This window comes from Tinamus guttatus, unplaced genomic scaffold (assembly GCF_059628265.1).
Source record: "Tinamus guttatus ecotype Peru unplaced genomic scaffold, ASM5962826v1 Tinamus_guttatus_pri_ptg000297l, whole genome shotgun sequence".
NCBI classification, from domain to species: Eukaryota; Metazoa; Chordata; class Aves; order Tinamiformes; family Tinamidae; genus Tinamus; species Tinamus guttatus.
Genome location: NW_028288831.1, coordinates 2,542,723 through 2,560,375, shown reverse-complemented (window position 1 = coordinate 2,560,375; position 17,653 = coordinate 2,542,723). Strand labels below are relative to the sequence as shown.

General features: G+C 42.1%; 1 protein-coding gene across 5 annotated transcripts in view; it reads right to left on the bottom strand.

The window, feature by feature from the left end:
• The window catches only part of TNC (tenascin C), a 69,252-nt gene that overhangs the window by 24,991 nt on the left and 26,608 nt on the right, over positions 1-17,653 (bottom strand). For 4 of the 5 annotated variants that reach the window (XM_088527965.1, XM_010223435.2, XM_010223437.2 and 1 more), the window contains exons 3-10: positions 15,684-17,090; positions 13,643-13,906; positions 12,682-12,797; positions 12,432-12,588; positions 11,599-11,868; positions 10,577-10,762; positions 9,762-9,851; positions 8,785-9,048 (exon numbers count right to left, since the gene is read on the bottom strand). In XM_088527965.1, the coding sequence (XP_088384091.1) occupies positions 8,785-9,048; positions 9,762-9,851; positions 10,577-10,762; positions 11,599-11,868; positions 12,432-12,588; positions 12,682-12,797; positions 13,643-13,906; positions 15,684-17,090 (2,754 nt within the window). The remainder of the gene's footprint in view (positions 1-8,784; positions 9,049-9,761; positions 9,852-10,576; positions 10,763-11,598; positions 11,869-12,431; positions 12,589-12,681; positions 12,798-13,642; positions 13,907-15,683; positions 17,091-17,653) is intronic. The other variant, XM_010223439.2, reaches the window with a different exon arrangement.

Genomic DNA, 17,653 nt, shown 5'->3' with positions numbered 1-17,653 from the left:
TTTACTGCAGCTATTAACAACTCAGTGTTTGTCATTATGAAGTGACTGTGAATACTATAAAAGTATCTTTTTTAAGAGTAGGAAGGTACTGTGAGCTTGTAGTACCATCTTGCCTAGATGTTTATGCTTTTAACTGTGTCCACATGAAAGATATTACTTTTTAGCAATATCTACTCCAAGACGATAAAATAAGAAAATTTTCCTCTCTGTCTGCATGATCTCAGTTCAATAGATTTGTCTCCATTATGCTAAATGATTCCGTTCCCAAATCTTCCTGGAGGAAGATTGTGTGACTGTTGTGTGGCACAATATAAATAGGTGGGGGCTGGCACTCATGGATCACAGTCAATTTTCTTTGGTGTGATCTGCACATATGCAGGCACTGCATCTACACACTGTAGTTTGCTACCACTCAGGTACATGGAAGTCTTGATCAGCTCTTGTCACCCTGTTAGAAAGGAAAAAATTGTTTACAGAATAACATTGTGATGTTTAATGAAGAAAATGCATGAATCCAGAGCTGTGTTGTTTCATCAGGAGCAGGAATGAGACACTCCTTGAGGCAACATATAACTCCTGTCAAAATAACACCATTTACCTGCAAAGGAAAAGGCAGGACAGAAAAGGAACAGTCTGTATCAGAAATCAATGCTCTTTCAGTGGCAACAGAAACACAGACATTTCCTTTAAATGAAAATTCAACTAAACCAAAACTAAACCAATCTTCCAAAAGCATTTTTTTTTCAAGTAAAAGCACGGTTATATGCTTTTAATGCGTACAATGCAGGAATCATCACATTTTAAAAGAAAGTTAGTTTTCTCTTAAGAGTGCTCAATTTCATTCTCCTTCAAGATGCAGAGTCCCTTTTCCTTACATTTATGTCATGCATGTCTGAAATGAAAGTACACACAGCCTCATCATGCTCTGCAGAGACCAAGAGCTTCTCATACAAAAACATGCACCAACTTGGCATCTGTAGAGCTCAAAAAGCCTCATCCATGAAGTATCCAGCATAAATGCCAAAACAATGACAATATATAGCAAACAACACAATGATGTTTCTTAACTAAAAAAAGAGAGAACAAATCATTGAGAGAGAAGACTGCTTTAACCATGTACTAAGTGTGAAATAATCTGTATGTTTCTACATAAATACTTTATCTCACTTTATCTCACACACACAATTTAGTTTTGAGTGATGGACTGCTATGGTCACTCATCTCAGGCTAGGTTCTCCAGTCATGAACTTAAACATTAGTACTTTGGTCATTATTGAACTGAGTTCTGTGGCTATAAGCCTGTTTTCTTGTGAAAATCATATATTTGGTGGAAGTTTTAAGAAGAGCATACTCTCAATGTGTTACAGTCTTTTTTTTTTTTTCTTGGACATCACCACTTCCATGCCAATGCTGCCAGCTAAACCTCACTGCAATCTCTACTGTGCTTTAACTACAATCGAGATCTGTACATCTTGCTATTTTCATGTGCCTTGGAAATAGCAAATGCATCACTGCCTCTCTTTGCATGCAGTTTGAAAAGAGAGAATTGATGCTACAATTCCTTAAAAGATGCATGGGGCACTGTCCATGCTGTACAACTCAAGGCCCTCATTCCACAGCAGTCAATGATTTATTCCGTGCATTCCATGCACTAAAAAAAATATATCATGAGAAAGGCACCACTCCCAAATCCTAGCATTTCCGCAGTGGCACAGTAGTATGAAAACGAAGCTCTGCATTTCAAAGCAGGAAAACAATATATGGCTAATGAATCCAGAGGAAATACCTGTAGCAGCTAGGGCTTCCAGGGACCAAGAGAGCTGACCTTGAATGCTTCCATGGAGGTTAATCTGGTACTGTGTGCCAGCTGTGAGATTGGTAATTTCTGTTTCTCGACGGTTTTCCGGCAAAAAGATTTCCCATGTTCTGTTTAAACTGGACAGTTCTTTCAGAGTGATAAAGAACTGATCAAATACCTCATCTTGTGCTGCCCAAGACAGCGTGAAACTAGTGAAAGTCTTGTGTGTGACATTAAGGTCATGAAGAGCATCAGTGGCTTCTGAGATGGGAAGGTCAGTGGGCACCGAAAGCAGAGCACGAGAATCAGGGCTGGGGTTTGTTAAATAACTTAGCTCAGTAGGTGCAGGACCAGTAGGATTAAATGATGTTTCATTGTTTGATTCTCCAGGTGTTGTGACTAGGTGTGCTAGACAGAGGTAAATCACAAGTTAAAATTTCCTAATCATGAATTCCAAAAGATACCAAGTGATGTCTATCATCTGCTATAAAACAGTTCCTGTGCTTTGCATTAAAGATCTCTAAGAACAAATAAAACATACAGGTAATTCTTATTTTGGAGACTGAATCCAAGTCATAAGCAAAGGCAGCATCACCAACACCAAGCATGTGGTTCTCACAGAACCAACTAACCAGCAGATCCAGAGCAACAACCATTCTTGCAGGCCACTGACACTGGCTTTCAGCAGAGATATGGGCACATCCTCAGTTGATGTAAATCAGTACACTTCTGCTAGCTCCAAGGAACTTACTTATTTACATCGGCTAGGATTGGAACCCTAAGTCTCTTAAACATGCTTTTTAACTTCACCACAGTAGGTCAGTTATTGCTACTGATAGCAATCAGAAGTGGAATGCATGCCAAATATTGCAAATATAGCCAAATTCAAACTGAGAAGTCAGCCACAGAAGAAACATGCTAAATCTTTTCCTGTCCAAGAAAAGAAGCTTGCAGCAGTTGTCCATCTGGATACATGCAGCATTAAAAAAAGAAAAAAAAAAAAGAGAAAAGGGGAAAAAAAAAAAAGAGAGAGAGAGAGAGAGAGAGAAAGAGATCCATAACTAAAAGCCAACAATAATTTGAGGGGTCTTTCTTTAATGACGTACAAAAGGATGGAAGGGAAAAAGATCAGCCTTTAACATGCTGAACAAGACTATGAACATGCCCTGTAGCACATTCAGGTTGCTGAAAATCTGAGAGCTGTGGAGATGACAGAGAATGTCTATTTTATCACTGCTGCAAGGCAATTTTTCCGAGGCTTCAATTAGCCATGCAGAGTTATCCCCTCATTAGTGGAATAACCACACTGTTTCACACCCCAATGATTGCCTTATTTTCATGCCCCACTGACATTCAATTAAGAGATAGCAAGCCATCTACTTTCATCAGTCAGAACAGCACAAATCTGTTCCCAGGATTCAGCATCTGTCTCCAAACTGACACACATAACAGGAAAATATTGCCAGAGGACAAAGATCAATTTAAAATGTTTAAATGCAGAAACATTATCTTCAAAATACACTCTCAGGATAAATATATGTGCAAAAGCATTCTTTTCAGTTCACCTCCAAGAAGGAAAGAATATTTATATATCGGCTATATATTTATATATATAAATATTTATATATTTATATAGTCGATATTTATATATCGACCATACCCTTGAAATATGTAAGGGGCCTCCTGAATTACACCTCAGCATGTGATTCAAACCAGACCCCACACATGACACAATCTGAAGACAGCAATATTGTCATCACACTAGCGAATGAGCATATAGTTGCTAGGTTAATTCCCTGTTTTTTTAGCCAGTACACTGTTACAAATATTACCTAACTACTTCGGGCTCCCTGAGTTAATGCATTGGCCCCACGAACACAGCAGAAAGTCATGCAGCAACTAATCATTAGCCTTCGCGACTCCATCAGCCTCAAATGCACAAACAAAGCCAAACAGCTCTTTCCTATTCCGAGAACAGGCAAAAACTACAGCATCAAACAATTAGCTGGTAGCTAGTTAGCCTGAATGCTGCCTACTTAACATGCCTGCTAGTAGCTGGGCTTCACCATGGGGTAATTCTGCAAGAGACAGGCATGAACACAGTGTTCAGAGCAGTGGAGAGGAAAGGGTTGAGGTATGTCACACAGATACAACTCCATGCTCCAGATATTGCTGCCAGGGAACTGCCATGCACTCCCTGTGTTGGAAATCCACAAAGAAATGTCAAAAAGAGCAAGGGAAAAAGAAAAGCCTTAAGCTTCTGCTTGATCCCTGAGAAAATCCGGAGAAGCCAGTTTTGACTAACATTTCCTATTTTACCTGAAACATCCCTTTCTCATTTTACTTGAACATCCCTAGTGACATTTACCCCGGGTATTTGGGAGCTACTGTATGAGCACTTTGATTTCTCTAATCTGAATGGGAAACAGAGCAACAGATCAATGTCATCACTCAGAAATGAAGGACCAAACCTCTAACTGGCATTTTTAATCCAGTGTTTTACCATTACTAGTGGGTTAAACATACTGTGCCAACTTGGATGATTTAATGGGGGATTGCCTTGTACAAACTGTGCCATGAAGTATGTGAACTTCCACGTAGATACATCATCTCTGATTGTGTTTTTTTTTTTTTTTTCCTCTTTTAGATCTAACTGTGAATACTTCTTTGGAATTTAATACTAACTCAACAAATGAATTTGTGGATGTAAAAGAGTGCTCTAGCTATCCACATCACACACACACACACACACAGAGGTAAATACACATGCATTAAGTGAATATGTAATAGAGGAATATGTGGTTTTGTGTACAAACACACAGTGGATAGAAAAAAGGAAAATGATATGGGTATATGGAAAATGCCCTGACACCATAGGCAGCATGCATCATTGTTTAATGTTTATCAAGCAGAATATAGGCTAGAGAATTGATAAGTGAAAATTTGGAGAGAAATCAATAAACTGTTAGATAAGACCAAACACTTGAGCAAGCAGCTAGGGGGACAGATGGGAAGAAGAGAAAGTCAGAGCTCTAGGAACTCTGGGTGGGTGAACGAGAGCAAGACAGGATGATTCACAGTAGTGAGATAAATAAATAGCAGATGCCAAAGAGCTGAAAGCTATGTAGATGGGAACTGGATTGACATCAAACACACACTCTTTTTCAATGGCAATATTTCTTTGTATCATTATTTTAGCAAAATTTTCAGTCTGAATATGGCCTAACTATGTCTCTGTTGTTGGCCTTTAGAGAAATTCCTTTTTAATGCTTGACTGGCATTTTTTACTGAGAAGAATGTTAATGTCATGCCAGGACATCTCCCTGGTACTTGGGATGGAGCAAAGAGCATTCTGTATTATTTCTTACTTCCGTCTCTTGGATTTTGCATTATTTTCCAAGAGAGGCTACCAGCCAGTTTCCCTGTGGAGTGTCTCATCAGCTGAAATAAACTGTAGGGTATGACTGCAGCTCCAGGAAATAAGGTTATAGAGTCTAACATGATACTTGCACTCTTTTCAGATTCCTTCACCTAAATAGTTTCGCCCTCTCTTGACCAGCTCATTGAACTGGGCTTATAGTGCCTTTGCAACTCTGAGCTCCATAGAGGAAAATACTGGCCTATATCCCAAACCAGAAATACTACAGAACCTATCGCTAAAAGTCCTCTAAGTAATACCTGAGATTCCAGCTACACTTAGCAGAAGAGTTAGCTGAAGAAGCTGGTAAAATCATTTTTGCTGTGGTAAGCTCTGTAGTTTCCCATTGAGCTGGCTCACCTAATCACTCTTCCTAATGTTCCTTTGAACTTGTATAAGAAAGAGTGGCATTATCTAAGACCAGCAGAAGCCAGGAGAGGAAGAGAGACAGACACACAACACAGACAAGAGTTTTTGGTAAACAGCATAAATCTTAACAACATTCAATGGAGTGGAAAGCTTGCTTCTCCAAGCCATGCTTCTGCTCAGTTCTTTATGCACAACTCATTTACAGAGGCAAGGCAGCATCATATCCATGATTCATCAGCAGTTGCTGCACAATCTGGGTCCTGCAGCAGAAGAATGCTGGGCTGGCACTTGGTTACCCTAAGGTCCACTCATTTATCTCCACAGGCTTCTCATGCCTGATGTATTACCATCCCTCCTCCTTGAGGAGTCACATTGTGCTTTGCAGGCAGTGCTCCAGGACCAGAGCAAGGAGGAACAAAGATGTAGTTTGACTGCTCGCCCTCTTCAGAGCTGGGTTACGTGTTCGCCCTACAGATTGTAAATCTCATGTAACACTCTCCAGACATGTTGCCAGAAAGGTCCTACTAGCCAACAAAATTATTTGTTTTCTTTGCATTCTGAAGTTGACCTAAATCAAAAATGCAACATGACCCTGGGTGGGACCTCTAACAGGTAATGGTACCTGGTTCATGATACCTGAGTTAATAACAGAAAAGAGGTACCTGTTGTAGCCACAGTTTCCAGAGGAGAGGAGCGCTGTTCTCCAGCCAATCCATACACCTTGATTTTATAGGAAGTATTAGCTTGGAGGCCTTCAATCACAGCACCTAAGGATTCTCTGGGCAGGAAGATTTCTGTAGGCGGCACAGCTGCCAGTGACACCTCCTGGTACTCCACCACAAAACTACTGTAGGCTCCTCCGTTCGCATACCATGAGACACTAAAGCCGTGGTCTGTTACTCTGGAGACCACAAGGTCCCTCAGTGCATCCTCCCGCAGCCCTGAGGCCTTCGGAGCAGCAAAACTCCCAGAGCCAGAAGGCTCCTCTGGGTCAGGAGTCATTGCCTGCATTAGGGTTAGGCTATGTGGAGCTACAAAGAAATAAACAAGCAAACAGCAGTGTGAAATATTCAATCTTTCCTTTTCAGCAACACAAAACAATATTCAGCAACTGAGCACTTTACAGTTGTTACCATCCCTTGAATTCATGGACACCAGAACAAAAAAAGCTTTGTCATCTGAGCTACACTTCCTCCTGAAGCAGTAGAAGGCTGCCATCCTGCAGAATGGAAGATATCAGCACATGTTCTTTGCTAGAGATTGATGAGCTCTGAAATTTTTGACTATTTGCGAGTGGAAAGTTGATGCAGAGAAGAAGATAACAGGAGGTGATGTGAGGAGATGAGAAGGCACCAACAGAACATCTTCAGTTCTGGGCCTGGAAGAAACTATTCTCAGTGAGAGAAAATTAACTATACAGACAAATAAAAACAATAACATGTGAGAAGCAAAAGTGCTGACTCTCCTGGATATCTGCAGGCAGAGAAGCCTGCCTGAACAATCAGGACGCTAAGAAGAACACAAGACCAAATACTGGGAGTGTGGAGAAGCAAAAGAAGCTGGGAGACGAAGTACTCTCAGCCCTCCTGGAATACTTGGCAAGGCAGGACTAAAGTGGCAAACCTATCTCCTCCCTGCACTCACCAAGAGCTAGGGCAGACCTAGCTATGCTAAGACTCTCCCCAGCAGTGAATTGGACCTGAGATCCCCTAAAGTTCTGCAAGAGGGTAAAACAACAAGTTTGTTTGGCTTAGCCTGAGCACTTGAGGACCTCCCAAGTACTGATAACATGAATGAGATGGACTGAGGAAAAGGTAAACCGAAGCAACCTCTTGTCTTATACTCCACGGGTTTATGGGCTGCTCCTGCCTCCTGATGCTCCTGTGTTTGGATATGCCTATTCCTGCAGAGGAGGAAGGTCACTGAGAAAGGTTATGTCAACTCCTGCTGTTGACTCTAAGGAACCTCCAGAGCAAATTTTTTGTTTACTGGTTGCTCTGAGCAAAGCCTTAAAACAAATACACTGGCCAGATGAATGTATTTTTAAAAAGAGAAGGCACCTTGTGGGACTTTGGAAGCTGGCCATAGAAAGACCATACAGTGAAATTCCACAGCATGCTGCTTATGCTGTTTCATCCTTTACACGTACTTCTTGGGAGACTACTTAAGTCTTAAAACTGGGGGAAAGGATAACCTTGGAATAATGAAAGCCTGCTCACTCCCACTACCATATGGTTTACACCATACTGTATAACTCTCATCTGAACTAAATTACCCGACTCTATAAAACACATTCTCAGGCACTGATGCCATGAACCCTATTACAGCGTATGAAACTGGCTTTGATCAGCTGTATATAAATATTAATTTGTAAAATCCACAACTTCTGGCATGTGTTTACCTCATAGGTGGTCTTGGAGGGAAAAGGCTATAGAAAGTATATATTATACAATGCAATAAATCATAATTTCTAACCCCATTGATTCTGATTTCTCTGGCTGTGCTCAGTGACAGCAGCTGTAGCTTTGCCTCACAGTATTTAGCCTAAAGGCACCTGAAGATTCAGGACTCACTTATGCTCTATATGAAGATGTTAACTATGTGCAATTACATTTCAGTAAACAACAGTTTGTGCAAATAGAGATGGCTAATACAGAAACGTAACAGTCATGGAATCCAATGGAAACAATGACTGTGACCAGATTTGTGATGCTAGCTTTTGTCTGCTTTTGAATGAAAAAATGAAAAAAGAAAAAGAAAAAAACAGAGCCCTCTGTACTCTGCTGAAGCTGATGGATGGAAGCATACTGCAAAGAGAAGTCATAAGGCAGGAATAAACCATTTTGAATATGTTCCGTTTGTTCTTCCTCTTTGTTTTTGGCTGTAGAAAATAAAATAAGTTATAATGCACAAAAAACAGTCCCTTTTGAAACAAAGGATGAGAGCTTCATTTCCTGCAGGACAAACAGCTGTGTCATTTACAAGTCTTCTCAAATGTCAGCAAGAAATCCCTAACAACATGGAGTTAAATACAGTAGTCAGAGAAATACACAGTTTCCCCTCAATAAGCCTATCACGGTGCCTGGCAGCTGATGTCTTGGAGCTGTTCCCCAGACTTACAGAATCAGGTGAAGTTGTGTTTGAGCCAGTCATTTCCCAAAGGCCTAGTGCACGGCACCTACCAAAAGCCATTACTCACCAGTCGAACCCTTGACAGACGTGGGTTTGCTTTTGTGTCTGCCTTTCTCCGCCACCAGACTGATGTTGTATTCTGTCCCTGCCTCCAACCCTCGCAGGATAAAAGAGGTACTGTCCACAGGGACCTCCACTTCATTCCTCCTTCCCGAAGGGCTAACATAAATGAGGCGGTAACGATCAAATTTAGCCACTGGTCTTCTCCAGCGAAGGGATAAAGTTGTTTCAGTGGGGTCACTGACTTCCAAATCCTTGGGTTTGTCAAGATCTACAGATTAAAAAGGTGAAGTTGAGATGTTAAGCAGAGTCTCTGACCTGCTCTGCAACCTGCAGACTGAGCAGTATTTATACCATGTGTCTAGGGACAGCTCAGAGACTCATCTGGCTTTCTGTGCCTCTGAAGCCCTATTGCATGACCTAAGCAGAAGTAGCAGTTCCCTTCATCAGAAAAACCACACTGGATCCAAATTTTCCCCATTACATTCACTTTAACAAGTATTGCATGGAGGAGACATAGAATTTAATTCTTCAGAGCATTGACCTGGAAAAGGGGGATGTTGGTAGAGAACTCCTGGATTTGATGGGCAGTGAAGCAGCCCTGAAGCTGAAGCTGAGCAACACTGAAGCTGAGATCTTTGTCAGATTAAACTTCATGCCTTAGTCATCTTCCTGCTCCCAATCCTCAAAACTAGAGAACAGCCAGAGTAACCACTGGAAGTGTAAACAATGCAAAAGAGCTCACCTGGAGGTGAATCTCACAGTGCATTAAGAGATGTTGGTACCAGAAAAGGTACAAGGTCTTCAGCAGCTAGCAGGTTTGGGAAATGTTTTCTCTTTCCCTTCAGGGAAAATGTTCTATTTGCATCAAGATGAAATGAAAAACCTCCTAAAATACTTCTTACAGCATTACTTAAAGAGGAAAGAAACACCGGAGTGGTTCAGGCTGACTTGCTGCTTCTTCCAGAGCACAAAACTACTCACCAGTCCCAGCATTAATGGTAGCAGGAGCACTTTCCCTGTCCTGTCTCACTGCTGTCACTCCAATGCCATATTCGGTTCCAGGCCTCAAGCCTAAGGGATAAGGAGAAGAGGTATGAGCCTCTGTCTATGGAAGAAGCTGAATGGCATTTATTTAAACAAGGAAGCCTGAAAGTATGTGAAATTATATATATTATTTCCCATGTAAGTGGAGAATCAAGGATTCATTTGCCCTCCAGCTGATCTGAAGTGAATGCATCTTTTTCCATGGACATAGAACGCAACAATAAAGATTATGGCTGACCAAGACTGCATCAGAGATGGATTCCCCTTGCAAGAGCTTGTGGAATAGGTACTTTAACTCAGGAAAAGGGTACCAACATCCATGTTAAATGGACAAATTCCAAATTTCTCACCTAGCAGGCAGGTAAGGCAACTTCCATGTACAAATTTACTGCAATTTTATCAGTAAGTACAATTATTAGCCCATGCAGAAGTGTCTTGAACTCAGAGATATAAAACCATCCCCACAAAGAGATATAGTACCTAAAAACTCAGGGAAGCGACCACTGGGACTCAGTCACACATGAAAGCGAAATGGTTAGACACCTTCTGCTGTCTAGTCATCCAACTGCAGGGGTGCAAATAAATATTACCTCTATTTTTAACTGTTTATATTCAAAATGTGTAACCTCTGCTTGTAAACTCTTGGATATGATGACCAAAGGGACATTTTTTTTTCACTATAGCTCTGTGCACTAGGGATAGGACAGAAGTAATCAGGAGTTATGATATTAATAACCTCTCAATCCTCCTACCTGTGAGGGTAGCTCTGGTTGTTGCCTGGTTGCCCTTTGGCACTGTGATCTCAGCATGGTCTCCACCAGAGATGGGAGCAAACTTAATTCTGTAGTTATCGATGTTTGCATGACTGTTCTTCCACTCCAAAGTAATGCTGTTGTCTGTCTGTGACACCCACTTCAGGTTCTTTGGAGCATCCAAGTCTGCAAAAGGAAACAAGAATCATCCCCTCATGATGATAGTTTCTAGAAGGTGAGAATGATCCAAAAATCTAAAATTAAGTTTTGTCAATATATAATACCTCTGTGTTCAAGTCTTTAACTAGATCAAGCAAATTTCTTTTGGCATAAAAGTGAGGAAAAATTAAGTGAAAATAGTTCCTGAAAAAAATAGCGTTTTTAACTTCGGTACTTTTTTTCTTACAAAATATCAAATGCTCATGGAAAAATGTATTTGGATGAAATTCTGTTTTTTTTTCCTTTATAAATATCTCATTTCTCCAATGCAAAGAAGAAGAAAAAAAAACTCTCAAAGAAAAAAGACTTGATCAACTCTGGGATCTGTGTTCAGTAAACACCTTGCAGTCTTGGCTGAGAGATCTCTAAATTTCAAATAAAAGGAGAATATTACATAGAAATCCCATGGGATTTTACTATTCATTCCTATAGCAGTCTTAAATTCTGCTCTGAAGGAACAACTACATTTTGGGGTGAAAAGAGAGGCAATTCTCCATGTTCCATTTACTCAGCTCCATTAATGCATCCAAGCTTTGGCAACATGCTAAAGGGCCCACCTCCTTTATAAAACTCTCCCAGGACCATCAGGTGGAAAAAACCCCTAAATTTAGAAAAAAAAGACACCAAACAAGAGGTGTTCCTCCAAACACCTCTTTTGTTGCACCCAACAGAGGAACTTCCCTTTAATAGAGGTGGTTTTATGTCAATGCTGTAGCTTAGGTCACCTGCTGCAAACAGCCAAGGAACACTAGTGGCAACAGCATTACTCTCCCAGAAGTCTGGCTAGTATTCAAGCCTCTTACCTGTGACAAAGACTGCTTTCATGGGATCACTTTCCATGTCCCCTCGCCGAGAGATGAGCATCACTTCATACTCTGTGTGTGGCTTCAGGTTTCCAAGGGAATATTGGTTTTCATCCTCAAAGAGGTCAATGGTTGTCCTGTCCCCTGGACTGTCCTTGGGGCCATAGGTGAGTTCTATCTCTTCGATTTCAGCCAAGGGTTTGGACCACGTGATCAGAGCTGTGGTATCCGTGACATCTTTTGCCTCAATCTGGCTAGGGGCATCAAGCTCTGTTACAAAGAGAGAAAAATGTAGGGTTTTTTTTAGAGCAAAAGTGAGTGGTTCCTACCAGCTGAAGCTTACCTTCATTTACTTTCTTCCTTAACTTCCTACAGCTACATATGAAAAAGTGCCAAATGGAGCCAATTCATCAGAAGCTAATTCATCAGAATTAACACCAGAGTTGCCAAAGCAAAGATGAGTGGAAACCCTAAGAGATTCTCCACCTGTGCAACCAAACCTCTTTCTCCTAATTTTTTTTTTATGCAATTACTGCCAGGATCACTGGAATTCTCATTCCTATTGATATACCTTTAAAACAAGAACCAAGTGCATACTGCTATCTATCTTCTAGATTAAAAAACAAATTTCCTTTCCTTTTCAGTCAAATAATTTGGAAATTAATTCATTTCTCCTAACACCTTTTTATTAGCAGTTTCAGTGCTTCTTTTTTTTTGCCTCAGGAGATACAGTATATATCTTGGCTTTTTTTCCTGTTTAAAAATTTCATAGACTACACCAAATAGCAGTGATTTCATTGGCTGTGCCACATCAAATATCAGGCTGTGCTTACTTGTCGTTATCACCCTTGACAGTCCTGGTCCTCTGGTATTATTTTTCACTATATGAAGGGATACATTGTACTGTTGCCCTGGGGCCAAACCTGGCTGCATATATGATGTTTCTGGCCTTTTCAAGCTGCTGGTTATATCTCCATTATCCTCTTTTTTCTGTAACATAGAACATTTGGTTAACATAAATGCAAGAAACACAGGATCCTTCATTTGTATATGGCCTTTTTGCAAGAAACACGGCTTCCTTACCATATTACGGAAGATCAGCTCCCATCCATCAAATGAAATGTTCAGAGGATCCCACTCCACCTGGACGGATGTTTCTCTAACTGATTTGAATTTCAGACCTTCTGGAGCAGGCAGGTCTGTGAGGGAGAAAACAAGGACATAACTGCATGAGCAATGATTTCTGACAAATGAGGGCACTGGCATTGGGAAATCTTTCCACAGTTATAAATATCCACAATGTGGTGACCTGTATCTGGGATGTTCAGATTCTCTTCACAGCCAATTACTCTGCCTTTGAAGTGACATTCTTCTGACCTATTTTGGATGCCACCTTGGAGTAAAATTAATTGTGCCCTAGAAATGTCTATTTTTTCCCCTCTGTCTGTAAAGAAGCCTTGTATGGACATGTTGAGTTAGATTAAATGAATCCTCCCCTGGGTATCCAAAATTGACTGCAATGACAGCCATCAATTTATATCTTTTTCAGGATGAGATATTTAGATATCACTATGATGTGCACAATTTAAAAAGAAGAAGAGCAAGCAGATAGCCCAGGAAAAGTAAGATGTGATAAGACACAGTGAAGCAAAACACAAATATAAGTGTTTAGTTAAAATATTTTGAATCTTAAAGTTTCTATCTTGCTTTCATCACATGCTGCTATATTTTTATATTATTTTTGGAAACATCACTAAAGTTTAAAAATATACCTTATTATGAAAAAAATTTGAAAGTCTTATTTTACAAGGACTCTATAATATTCATTGGAAGTCACTGCACTGAAGAGCTAGACAACTGTAGTTTGAAGTGGTCTTTGGTATTAGAATAGTATAGAAAAAGAAAATGAAGGTGACTATCTTGGTTCTGAAGAGAAGATGATGGGAAAATAAAAAGTACAATAGAAAGAAAACCCCAAGAAAAGGATACAAACAAACACACACTACAAAGACAAATGGGTGAATACAGGGAACATTAAACTTACATGTTGCTACCCTGGCACTGACTGGAATACTCTTCTTGTTTTTAAGGACTGCAAAGACACGGATGAAGTATTCCACACCCGGCTCCAGTTCATGAATAGTGGCAGATGTCTGGTTTCCTGGCACAGTGAACTGCAGATCTAGGCCACCACTGCTGGTAGGGACGTAGGTGACAAGATACTCATTGACTAGATTCTCATGCTTCCACTCCAGATTTACGGTCTTATCTGTTACATTTGTCACAGTCAGCTCAGTTGGAGGAGACACTGGGAAGGGGAAAACAAAACAAACTTTAAGAGCTTTTCAAGGCTCAGAAAGGAATGACTTGCCCAATTTCACATTTTGCCAGGAGAACTTTATAAGAATCAGCTAACGAATAGGGAATGGAGAAGCCATGTCACACAAATTAGCCTATTGAAGAAAGCAACTGAAGAAAGCAATGAAGACTACAGACATTTCCAAAAGCCAGCAGCCAATTTCTGCTCTCACGCTCACACACAACCTACAGCTCATTGTGTTCTAGCTCCTCCTCTGGTGGCTGACACACAGGACTGATGCAGATGACTACTCTAGCAGGCTCCTTAGGGATTCGGTTGTTTAAGTCAACTGCCAGCAACACATGATTTCATAGCTGAAAGTCCTGGGCTTTGCATATACAGAATTGCATGGATTTTCCAAAGTGAAATAAAACGTGATTATTTTTCTAAATACTTCCAGTGAATTACTCCATGTTCGCACACTCAGAACACAAAATGTGGCTTGGGAGTCTTCCAGGAGGAGGAGATAAAATATGGGAATTTCTTTTCAAGGGTATTCATTATCTTTTATAACGTTCCCACCCTCAATGCACTCTCCTTGATTACTCTACAAAGACTTCAGTTCCCAATTGCTCCTCAGGGATCTCCTAGAGAAAACTACCTCCTTTATTGTGTAATGTCTGTCATTATCTATCTGCCAAAATTTTCTATCAAATTCTATAGAGTTAGCAGTCCTGGGAAACTAAGCATGTGACTTTATAGCTAGATTTCCACTCCAGCTGATTCCATAATTTTACTCCAAACTTTGTCCAAGCCAATAGTATGAGTAAGAAAACATTTTAAAAATACATAAGCAAATTTTGCTTTACTTAGAAAAATCCATCTGAGCAGCTGAGAGATAGCCAAGGCCCCAGTAACCCTGAAAGCTTACACTATAATGCTTGAAACATCTGGCTATCCTATTGTACAGCTGCCTTGTACCCATAAGTCAGATAAGACAAGGGTATTTTAAGAGATTGCCTCGCCTCCCTTACACATCCTGACTCTCTGGCTCAGAGAGATCTATCTTAAAGGCCCACTGAGCCCTTGCAGCCTGTTAATGTATGTAATGTCAGTGACATATGTTTCATTTTCTGTTGCTAGAATAGTGATGGTACCTCAAATGCAAATCCATTTTGTACCAGTCCAGCATCCGAGTGGAAACTAGAATTTGGCTGTCAGAAATGTTTGCTACCCAGTCTGTTTATTTCCCATAGCTCATTTTTCACATTACTTCATTCCTGTGGAACCTTATTTTTCAATATAAATTATCTCTGTATTCTTTTGACTAATACTGCTAAGAACCTAGTAAGAAGACTGTATTCATCTCCTCCTTCTCCATAGTTGAAGTTTTTTTGAGGGGGATGAATCTTCTTAGCATAAGGAGGTATCAGGAGAAAATGAAAGGTAGCAGCGACAAATCCCCAGCCAGCACTAGCTACTGCTCCTGTTACATTCTGGTGGGAGCAAGTTTGGGATAACAACCTGATTACACTACCATTATCACTTTGCTAGCCACCAAAGTACACCAGCAAGGTCTACGCTATATAGCCCTGACAAGGAAGGGAGGCTAAGGCCAAGGCCAAAACCTTTCTTTTGGTGCTGTAACTACACTGATTCAGTTATTTGGACTATGATAAAGTAGAAACAAGGCCCAGCTACATAGAAATGTTCATAGAACCTCCTATGCTGTGGGATGAACACAGAAACTACCCAAGGGAAGTGGGTTTAAACAAACATAACCTACCATCAGAACAGTCGTTCCCTATGTAACCATCCTCACAGATACACTGTCCCTCGACACAGCGTCCCACGCTGTTGCAGTTGTTGGGGCAGGAGCGTTCACGGCAGTCATCCCCGACAAAGCCTTCCTCACACACGCACCGTCCATCAACGCAGAGGCCCCGGCCATGGCAGTCATTGGGGCAGCGCCGTTGACCACAGTCTTCTCCTGTGAACCCTTCCTCACATACACATTGCCCGTTGACGCAGCGCCCACGGTTGTTGCAGTTGTTGGGGCAGGCCAGCTCCCCACAGTCGTCCCCAGTGAAGCCGTTGTCACACACACACTGCCCTTCTACACACTGGCCTCTGTTGTGGCAATCTTCAGGGCATCGCAGCTCCCCACAGTCTTCTCCTGTGTATCCCTCGTCACACACACACTGCCCGTTGACACAGCGCCCATGGTTGTTACAATCGTTGGGGCACCGCAGCTCACCACAGTCTTCCCCGGTGAATCCCTCGTCACACACACATTGCCCGCTGATGCAACGCCCACGGTTGTGGCAGTCACTGGGGCACTGGAGCTCTCCGCAGTCTTCCCCGATGAATCCCTCGTTGCACACACACTGCCCGTTGACGCAGAGCCCACGGTTGTGGCAGTCATTGGGGCACCGGAGCTCTCCGCAATCTTCTCCCAGGTAGCCCTCATCGCACACACAGCGCCCGTTGACACAGCGCCCACGGTTGTTGCAGTCTTTTGGGCACCTCTTTTCACTGCAGTCGTCCCCCACGAAGCCTTCATGACACACACACAGCCCATTCTCGCAGCGCCCGTTGTTGTTGCAATCGTTGGGGCAGGTCAGCTCTCCGCAATCCTCCCCGGTGTAGCCCTCCTCACAGTAGCAGGTCCCATTGATGCAGCGCCCACGGTCAAAGCAATCGTTGGGACAGACGAGCTCACCGCAGTCTTCACCAGTGTAGCCCTCGTCGCAGACACACTCGTTGTCCACACAGCGCCCGCGGTTGTTGCAGTTGTTGGGGCAGAGAGGCTCACTGCAGTCCTCGCCAATGAAGCCCTCGTTGCACACGCACCGCCCGCTCACACACTTACCATGCACGCTGCACCCCTCGGGGCAGAGCTCCTCGCTGCAGTCTGCGCCCGTGTACCCCTCAAAGCACACACAAACCCCATCGACGCACTTGCCTTGGTCGTTACAATCCGACGGGCACGTGGCCTGGGCACAGTCCTCACCAGTGAAGCCTTCGTCACAGACGCACTTGCCATGGACGCAGCGGCCCCTGTTGAAGCAGTTGTGTGGGCAGTTGGGTTCGGAGCAGTTGGGGCCTTTCCAGCCAGGCTCACAGACGCATCCGCAGATCTCTGTGCTGTAGTTCCCATGTCCACCGCAATAGGGTGTTGTGTCCAGACGACCTGTACCAATGAACCAGAGTTACATGGATTAATGCCTTTGTGTTGAACATCAAGGACATCACAGGTCATGGTGTCTGATGTTGCATCTTCCTTCTGAAAAATAGAAATGATCATGGTGGCAGAAATGTACCCATGACAACTGGATACAATGTCTGTTTCAGTCCAGGGGGCTTGGACGTGTATCCAGGAAGTTTTACAAAGATTTACAAATCCGTTGCTACGCGCTGTACCACCCGTGCTCAGAAAATACCTTCTTGCTCTTCATCTCCCTGCTCCCACTGCCAGAACCAAACAAGTCCAACAATAGTTTGAGAGAAACTATACAGTGAGAAACTATAACAAACAGGATAACATCTCTAAAGCGATTGGGAGATATTCAGCCTCTGGGTCCCTTACTGGAGTTACCTAAAAGGGGTCTGATTTTCCCAGGTCCCTGCAGGACACGTCTCTTTAGAGATTTGCCAAACCTTTTGAACTAAAATACCTCCTCCTTTTTCTTATGAGATTTAATTTGCCAGGAACACTTTAATTCACCCTACTGACAGAGAAGGGCCCCTGCCAAC